Source organism: Belonocnema kinseyi, chromosome 2, assembly GCF_010883055.1.
Source record: "Belonocnema kinseyi isolate 2016_QV_RU_SX_M_011 chromosome 2, B_treatae_v1, whole genome shotgun sequence".
Lineage (NCBI taxonomy): Eukaryota > Metazoa > Arthropoda > Insecta > Hymenoptera > Cynipidae > Belonocnema > Belonocnema kinseyi.
Window position 1 is genome coordinate 87,994,886 of NC_046658.1, and position 10,392 is coordinate 88,005,277.

At 25.6% G+C, this 10,392-nt stretch overlaps 1 protein-coding gene across 1 annotated transcript; it reads right to left on the reverse strand.

Annotated features, from left to right (window-relative positions):
- Positions 1-5,352: 5,352 nt before the first annotated feature.
- Positions 5,353-9,573, reverse strand: LOC117182886. The gene is made up of 2 exons (XM_033376000.1): positions 9,488-9,573; positions 5,353-5,702 (listed from the first exon to the last, which is right to left on the reverse strand). The coding sequence occupies exons 1-2, from the start codon at positions 9,546-9,548 to the stop codon at positions 5,353-5,355; spliced, it is 411 nt and encodes a 136-aa protein (XP_033231891.1). The 5' UTR covers positions 9,549-9,573.
- Between the last annotated feature and the right edge of the window lie 819 nt (positions 9,574-10,392).

Here is a 10,392-nt window from a genome sequence, read left to right on the forward strand (position 1 = left end):
AGATAGTCTACGTTTTTCTTGACATACTCCTACAATTATTATGTATACGGATGGTTCTCCTGAACAGGGCACACTTAAGAAAAGTAACTTTTTTGTTAAATATAAATTTTTTTCATTGATGCAGTTATTTTTCGGTGTTTATTGGAAAAATCTTTTAAAATTTATCAGAATAATTAAATACTCCTACAGGTGCTTTTTCGAAAATTTGATCTTTAATTGTTTAAATAATTTTCCTAAACCAATAAAATGTATATGAAATTAGGATTCTGTAAAATATTTTTTAGAAAGTTTGAATCCAGACAAGACTGTTTTCCGCGTGCAAATTTTATGTGTAACTAACCGTTGTAAAGTTATTGCGTTATAAACAATTAATAAAAATTCTGTTACCATAGTTTTTGAGATCAGATTTTGAAAGGTTATTATTAAAATGAGATAAATATATTTTTTGAGAAAATCGAGAAAATTCGTGGTTTTTTAAAAGTCAAAGAATTTATCCTTACGAATTTTCTTAGCATAAGGAAAACTGTCAGACTTATAATAATTTCAGAATTCAGAAAAAAAAAGAAAACGAAAATGACAATTTTGAGCCAAACGAGACACAATATGAAAAAAGTCAAAATAAGAAAAACGTTGCTTTTGAAAACCCTACAAGATTATCATAACACATTTTTTAATTTTCTTGAAAAATCGATTATTCAAATTTTGTTATAACAAAAAATAATTAAAAATTAGAGTTTTCATTTTGCGTTCAAACTATGCAAGATGCGAAAAAAAGATGGAAAGACAAAAGTTGTACGCCAAAAAAAGATCTACAGATTTCTTGTGAAAAACTTTTTGATAGCACGCGTAGTTTTTGTTTCATTCCGCTGAAAACAACATTAGAAAGAAAAAAAATGTACGGAGAAAAGACACAAGCTATGAACCAAATTAACAAAGAACATTTTTTAACCAAAAAGGAGGTACACATTTTGTATAAATCTTTTATTGATAGGAAACGCAGTTTTTGTTTTAATTGTGAAAAATGATATGTAAAATAAATTATATTTTTGTAAAAAAACGCAAAATACGAAAAAAATGTATAGACAAAAGTTATTTGCTCTAAAATGATCTATACATTTTTTATGAATAATTCATTGATAAAATGCGTAGTTTTAGTTTTAAACGTAGAAAATAAAATGAGAAATAGGAATTTTTTGTCTAACGGCACAGCACAACGTAAGAAAAAAATAGACAAAGGTGTTTACCCCCCAAAAAAGGTCTACAAATTTGGTATTAATTATTTTTTGTTAGAATGCGTATTTTAAAATTATAAAAACAAGACAATTAAAACACATTTGTTTCAATATAAATTAATATTATGAATTGTATCAATATAAATTTATTAAAACGATACATTTTTTAGGGTAGCTGAGAAGCAAAATTAATAAAAAATAAAGTACAAATTTTCAAGTAATTATGAAGAAAATTGTACTTTATTTTAAAATGTCTGTGCACAAATTTGAAGCAAGTATAAAGAGGGAGTATCAATTTAATTTAATTTATTTCACAATTTACACAATTTGCTGCTCTTGTTGTAATTTTTATAAAATTAAATAAATGCAAATTTCAAGTACAAATTAAAAATAATATGGAAATATTACAAATGTATTAATAACAGGGTGGATGTAGGACCGAGAAACCGGGAAATGACTAGGAGTTTTATGAGACCGGGAAGAACCTGAAAATTACCGTGAATATATTTTTAGACCGGGAATTTTACCATTTTTCAGGAAAAAAATCCTTCCAACTTTGATTTAAACCGTTTTTTAAATCATTATTTTACTACTGATCTTTTTCAGTTGTGATTTAATTTAGTTTATAATGTGCAATTCGAAAATCTCTCACTTAACAAATTTTCCATTTTAGATTTTTAATTTTTTAGCGTACATTTCAATTTAAACAATTGAAGAATAAAAAATTAGAAGCGTTTAATATTAAATATTTTTGATAACGAAATTTTTAGTTGATCAACTGGGAATATAAATGATGATTTTTTAAATTTAATTTAATTTTAAGATTTGAAAAGTAAATAATAATTGATTATACAGTTCGATTCGGAATCAGATCACAATTTAAGAATGTCCCGATTGTAAAGTTCAAAATTGAACAGTTTCAATTGGAAGTCTTATTAGTTAAACAAAAGTGAATTCCCTATTTAAACTTTATCAAATACTTTTTATTTTAAAATAACTTTTAAATAATGTATTTATAATTGCCTTTGTTAAATTTCAAATGTAATTTCAGTCGAGAAAATTCAATTTTTAAACAATGCAATTTGAAATTTTTCATTTTAGAAAGAGAAAAGTTACTTAATATTTAGAAATATTTTACTATTAGTGTAAAATCAGTAATTATAAATTAATTATTTAAAACTAAACACAAAAACTGAACTTTGAACGTAGCAATTTTAATTGTTCTAATTAACAAAAGGGCTTTGTTTTATGATTTTAGATGAAATAATTTTTTAATACATCATTTTAATCCAAACCGAAGGTACGTTATAATTTGTTTGGGTTACAATATTAGGCCACAATATTTTTCGACTTCTATTTTCCATGTGCACATAACCATTATAAAACATCGGCAACAGAAAACGATATTTGAGAATCACTGACAAATAAGATGTGATTGATGGAAAATTTGACCCCGTCGACGTCAAAGCGGTCCTCCAAACGACATCGATATAGAAAATTTTTATTTTAAAATTAAATTAAAAATAGTACACAATATTTAAAACATATTTTATGCGCGTTTTTAAAATTAGAATTTTATAAACTATAAGATCCAGTTATCGAAAAAATGATATCTGATTTTGGAAACAACCCTATTTAATCTGTAAGTCAAATTGTTGAATTTTGATGTATAAATACCAATTGAAAATCTATTACTCTCAGAAAAAATGCAAAATTACTTAAAAATTTGTTATGATTTTAACAAATTTAAACGAAGTGTATATGTCTATCGACAAAATCCGACTATTTTTACCAAAATTTTGGTGCAAATAGAACACGGTCAAAACAAAATATAGATTTTGGCAGACTTCGAACAAAAAATTTTGAAGCTTTTTAAGAAGTTTGACAAGCTGCAGAAGAAGAAAAAATCCCTGGGGAAATTGAAAATGATTTTTTATTTTAATAAAATAATTTTAAGATAATATTTTAAAAGATTTATAAAGCTTTACAAAATTTTCAAAAATGAGTGTGGAAGATTTTGAGAAAATTTCTTTAATTTGGAAGAATAAAAGAAACAATTGATTTGAAAAAATGTAAAACAACATGTAAATGTTTCAAGACTTTAAAATAAAATTTCGAAGTACATAAAGGATTCTTAAGCTATGTAAAATAAAAATAATTTAATACTTAATTGAAACAGGGTGTTTTTAGTGTTTTGCAAATTTATAGTTGGAACTGGAATTAATCGAGATCAACAATGATTCTGACTTGGAAACGGGAATTTTCAAATCTTAACAAATTCCGAGTAAATATTGGAAATTTTCAAAAAGGAAAAAAGTCTTAATTGTATCAGGAACTTTTTTCAAAGAATTCTAAATCTGAGTTAAAGAAGAAAATTTTTAAATTTTATCAAATTCTGAGTGGATTTGGAATTTATCCAAAAGAATTATAATTTGTCTTGGAACAGGGAATTAAAAATTTTAAATAAATTCCGAGCTGGAACAAGGAATTCTTTAAAAGAATGCATTCTAATTTAAAATGGGATGTTTTCGAAAAAAATTTAAATTATGGATTTGAACAGGGAATTTTACAGAAGAACTACAATTCTTAGTTAAAACGAAGAATTTTCGTAAAATTATTGAAATTCCAGATTTGTGCAAGGAATTTTCAACCAATTTTGAGTTGGCACTGGAATTTATCCAGGAGAATAACAATTTTGAATGGAAAATTGAATTTTTCACACAAAATTATAATTTTGAAATGAAACGAGGTATTTTCGAATAAAATTTAATTTATGAATTTGAACAGGGAATTAAAAAAAATTCTAATTATTTTCTTGAAATGCAGAATTTTCGAAAAAATTTTAATTCTTGATTTGAACAAGAATTTTTTCAAATAACTTTATTTCTGATTTAAAATGAAGAATTTTTTACAGAATTAAAATTCTCGGTTTAAATTGGGAATTTTCAATTTTGTACCAATGCTGAGCTGGAATTGAAATCTCTACATAAGAATAACAATTTTCAATGGAAAATTTAATTTTCAACACTAAATTGGTATTCTGTGTTGAAACAAGATATGAAAAAATTTTAATTATATATTGGAACAGTGAATTTTACAAACAAATTCTAATTGTTACAATTAGTTGCAGTGAAGAATGTTAGAAAAGAATAAGAATTTTGGATTTGAACCGGGAATTTTTCTAAAAGAATTAAAATTCTGGATTTCAACAGTGACTTTTAAATTTTCAACCAATTCTGAACTCGAATTAGAATTTAAAATTGCTCAAAATGGTTTGAATTTTGAACATTTTATATTTAATTGATTAATTCTTCAATTTAGACCATTAAAAATGATCACGTAGATTCATATTTTTGAAACTGTATATGCGTAAATTATTGAGCATTTGAATATAAAATTGTTGAATGAAACGACTTTTAAACCTCAATTTTCAATGTTTAAAATTCAAGAGTTTCACTTTGAGTGCTTTAATTTGCAGTTTGATTTTTAGTACTTCGAATGGAACAGTTTTTAGATTCAGTTTTCGATTTTTAAAATTTCTTTGAACGTAAAAAATGTTTGCGAACCAGGAAGAATCGGGAAATGAGCCGGATTTTTTCTTTGATTAAAACGGCCTCTCTAAATAAATACGAATATGGGAAATGCTATACCTAAATAAAATATTTTTTAGTTATAGAATGTTGAAGGTTAACTTTTACAGAATTTAAGGATGTATGGATTTAAACGTTAAACTTGATAGCCTTTTGTACTGTTTATACAATCATTGGAAGATGAAAAATCAGTACAAATGAACCTTTACTCAAACAAGAGTCAAGAAATCTATTTTCCTAGTTTCAATAATTTCAAGACAGTATTAATTTTTGAACTTTTTTTCGCATTTGCTTAATTTATGATAAATTTTTAAAAAGCTGCTCACTTGTACATGGAAAACAAAAAAAAAGTGAATTTTTTGGGGGTATTTGGGCTAACTTTATAAATGTTTGCAGTACAAAATATTATTTTTTTATTGTGATACAAGTAAATGTAATAAAGACGATTAAATAAAGGAAATTTTCGAATGATGGAAAATTTATAATGTGTACACGGTTCCAAATATATTGAAAATTCCACAATTTTTTATTTATGGGAGTGGCTGAACATTTGGAGAATAAATTATAGCTGGAGCTGTATGCTCAGGGGTTCGACCATAAGGAAGACCCGTAAAAGAACTTAGTATATAATTCCGGTTAATACGCATGTTTACTAGAACCCTTCGATGTTCCTCATCAAGTACTGGACGAATAACTCCATTTTTGATTATTCCAACGATGAAATTGTGTTCTATTCCAACAGTAACATGTGATCCTGGTGTTATTGGATGAATCTGATGTTTCTCATCTTCGTAAAGATGAAGATAGAGTGGGAAAGTAGGCTCCTGAAATATTTTTCCTTTCGACCTTTTTCTCCAGAACCTGAATGCGGAACCTGATTCTGTAAGAAGAAATATAAATGGATAAATTCATAAACATAAAAGCTGAGCCTAGAAAAAATAGAAGAATAAATTATTTTCTCATAAAATGGATGTAGGTACCATATTTCTGAGTATTCAATTCAAATCATACCGCATTTTCAAAAAAAATAGTATAATTTAAAAGAAAAAAAAAGATTTTGTAAACCGAACAGAAGAAAATACCAGATTTTACATTTAAAAACTAAAAGATCAAGTTTTAACAAAAAAGTTTATTTTCAACTAAACGGTTGAATTTTCACGGCAAAAAAATGAATTTTATACAAAATGGTTGAGTTTTTAACCCTCAAAATATTAATTTTCAACATAATATTTAATCTGTAACAAACTGTTTAAAGTGTACATCTACAGAAAAAATGGCATTTTTAAGCATGAAATATGAATTTTCAACAAAAAGGTAAGGTTCCAACCAAATAATTGAATATACAACAAAATATTTGAATCCTCAATAAAACTGATCAGATTTCAATTAAACTATCGCATTTTCATCGAAAGAGATACATTTTCAAAATAAATAAAAAAATTTGAAAATAAGAGACATTTTTTATTCAGGAAAGAAATAAAATTTCCACCATAAACGTTAAATTTCTAAAAAATTTAATTTTCGGTAATATAGTTAAATTTTTCATCAAAAGAGTTTGATTCTGAACAAAAAATATGATAGTAAACTTTTTAGTTAAAAATGAATTATCTTTGAACCCAAAATAATGAATTTTCTACAAGAAGATAAATTTTCATTCTAAAAAGGACGAATTTTCTACGCAAAAAAACAAATATTCAACAAAACAGTCGAATTTTTCACCAAGAAAAATGAATTGTTAAAGACAAACGTAATATTTAATATTTCAACAAAAAATATTTTTATTTTAAATAAAAAACAGATGGCTCAAACAAGAAATAAGGAATTTTTATGAAAATCGTTGAATTCTCATCAAAAACAGATTACTAAAAAAAACATCTGCATGTTTATCAAAAAAAAAAAAACAACAAAAAACCCTACCAAAAAATTAACTTTAAAATAAAAAAATACGAATTATAAACATAAGATCTTAATTTTGAAGCAAAAAAGATTGTTCAGCACTCAAATAAAAACGACCGCATTGCTGAATTTGTATGCAAAAATTAGTAACGTCTTACAAGACACTTGAGATTTCAGCATGATAAAATGAATGTTCAACAAGAAAGTTAATTTTTAATTAGTTAGTTGAATTTTTAGCCCAATAGTTGAATTTTCTACTAAAAAAGGATTACTTTCTAACAATACTGTCGAATTTACAACAAAATTATACAATTATCAAAAGAATAATAAAACTTACACAATAAATATGAGTTTTTAACCAAAACTACAAAAGTAGACTTTTCAATTAAAGAGAAATAACTTTCGGCGAAAAATTGATAAATTTTTAGGTTTCTATTAATTCAGATTGCATTTTGGCGAACAACGAGAGAAAGGGCAAGTTTTTTGAAAACGGGGAAAGAAAGGAATTCTTAAAAAAAGCTAATATATAGAAAAAAAATAGGGTTTCATTTCTTGCTTGTAGCTTGTAGTTCAGTTTCTTTTGCAATCATAGTTAATTATGGTCAACAGTCCCAAGGTATTTCAGCTGTGCTCTATATTAAGAATATTACAAAAAAATTTAGGATATTTTTTTATTGTTCAAACAATTATTAATTATTCAACTATTTTTTTCTGTCTGTAAATCGTGAAAAGTTATTTTTTCGGCATAAATGATACAGTCGATGGACTTAAAGAATAATATTGATAACTCAACATATTTGTTTATTATTAAATTATAATCATTATTAATTAATTATATAATATATAATTTTAATATAATAAAATATCATTATTATAATTATTTATTAAAACATTTAGCAATTATTCAAACACTTGATCCTTCTCGGAGAAAAAATTGAGAAAATGCTAATTGAAAAAAATGATTATTATTTAAACAATTATTGTATAAATTCTGAAATAAGTAAATACTGAAGAAAGACACATAGTGTGAGAGATTTAAAAAAACAAGAACTTTCGTCACCTTTCTTATGAAAAGGCGAAAGTAAATGATTATTAATTATTTAAATAATTGCAAAACTGTCCTTCACACAAAATATCACTTTAAGAATTCATTCATTTCAGGAAATAGTAAGTTTTTACGATTTAAAGGGGAACAATTGTTTAAGGAAATTAATTTTTTTAAAGATTGCCATTTATACCTTACAAAAAATATAAATTTCGAAATTTATTAACAGTTTCATTTATCCCGAAAATAATAACTTTTTACAATTCAAAGGCGAAACAAAATTGATTTGCGAATTATAATCGTGTAAAAAATTCAAAATTAGTGAAAAAATACTTTCAAACTTGTGATATACCGAATGAAAGTAATTCATATTGAGTTCATTCATTCAGTTTTTTCAAAAACCGTTTTTTTTTTAAACCCCGTGTTGATTGCGAAGGTCCGGGACATAAGATAATGTTCAACGATATACAAGAATTTTTTATTTATTTTTCCAGAAAATAAACAAATGGGGAGCGGGGGATAAGTCACCAAAAATTGAAAGTCGAATTTTTACAGTTATAAATAAATTTGATTACTCTTATGTTCACTACGAAAAATCAACTTAGAAATGGAGCAACTTTTGAAGTAAGTTGTAAAATGAAAAAAATTAAAATTTTAAACCGATTGTTAGTTATAAAAAAATTTGTCATATATATTGGTATAAGCATACTTCAGAACAAATTATTTTGGTTTAAAGCTGTTTATTGACAAATTCAGTTATTTGCTTGAATTTTGGTGTTTTTAATTTCACTGTAGATAAAGTTGTAATACTTTAAAAATCCTAATGATTGAGTGTTGACTTCATTCTATTCGAAATGTTTTCAAATTTGTTTCGTAATTTTTTAAAGTATTTGTTGTAGAAAATTTTCCAAAAAATAAAGTCAGTTATTGATCATAAAATGGAATGAGAATTGCATACTATTGAAGCTGAAAGATTTTCAACTTAAACCATTTTTCTTCGGGAGAAGGCTTAGGTTTCTGTTTCAAAATTTCTAGAAGCCAACCATGGGTCTATTTTCGGCAATTTTAGAAACAATTGCGCAGACACACAACAAATTTGTGTTGGGGTCGCTGAATCCGAATCTGGTATCAGCTGTGCTCTATCACGTCAGGTTTTCGAAAAAATGATCCTTTTTGCAATTTTTCAAAATTAATATAGAGTGCGAATCTAAATTTCTGGAATCTTCTAGTATGGCTCAAATTAAAGTTTTTATTTCAACGTGATTATATTGGAAAATTATTTCCGATCCTTTCTTAAGTGGTAGCAGATTTTTGTATATTTGATATAAAATAAAGAAGTTTCTAGAACATCCGATTAGCACCCTATATTATTTTTAAAAAATTGCAAAACCGATCATTTTCTCAACAATCTGACGTGATGGAGAAAATCTAAAAACATATTCGGATTCAGCGACCCCCAAAACATATAGGTGTGGTGTTCTAGTTCTCCGCGCATGACATATTTATTGTTGTGTGTTTACGTGTTATCAAGGTTAGATGTGTTTTGAGATCGACTGTACGTAAAAAAGAGAAGAAATAAATTAAAACAGCTTTGTTGAATTTTTTAGTCTTTCACACAATCTTACCGCTGAAAATTCTCGTGAAATAAAATTCTCATTTTAATTTCGTTTTATCATGCTTAAAATTTATGAAAAATTCTATAGTGATAAGATTCTTATATTTACCAATAGAATAATAAAGGAAAATCACTGATATGAAAAGCAGAGATCCGCTAACGATATTCATATTTTTTTAATCGTGCCTCATGGAAAATTTTGTGTTTAATATAACTAATGACTAATCTGCAAACAAATTTTTGTATATATATACTGGTCGCTATCTCGTGCGTCATTATAAATGATTTCATTGTCAGATGGATTGCGGGGGTGGGGAGCAGTACATTTTATTTTTCGGAGACACTTGCATGACATAATTTTTTTTCACTGTAAATGCGTCTAAGAAGATTTATGGTATGTAATTGTAGCCCATAAAACGTAATATAATTTTGATGATGTGAGACAAAGAGAGTCAGAAATCTACTTTATAGAACATTTTTATTAAACATGTTTACTTAGGTTGTTTTGCTTCAGTTAATATTGAGGTAAAACTTAAAAGTGATACGAAAGTTAGCTTCTGTTAGATGGAAAATATCACTTATTTTACAAATAGATATTTATTAATGAAGAATGATTTACCTATTCAAATAGTTGGCCACCTGGATATCAAGTTTTCAAAAATTTCTTTAAAAAATAAATGGATAGAATTATATGTTGGTAGTTATATACATATTAAGTAAGTGTTATTAAATCAAAATTTTTGAACGTATAGGTTTTTTTCAAACTAAATATTTTTCTCTAATTTGTTATAATGTATTATATTCTCAATCATATTGTCGACACACATGGGGTGTATTTACAGACGTATTAAAGGTGGAAATTATTCATGTTACTGCCATTTTTCAAAATTTCGATAGAACATACAAAATATAATGCAAAACCTATAAAATAAAAAATTCAAAATGTTTAATCAAATTCATATTTTATTCTTTAATGTTAAAGGCTATAAAAGCTGTGAAATAACAAAAGGTGAA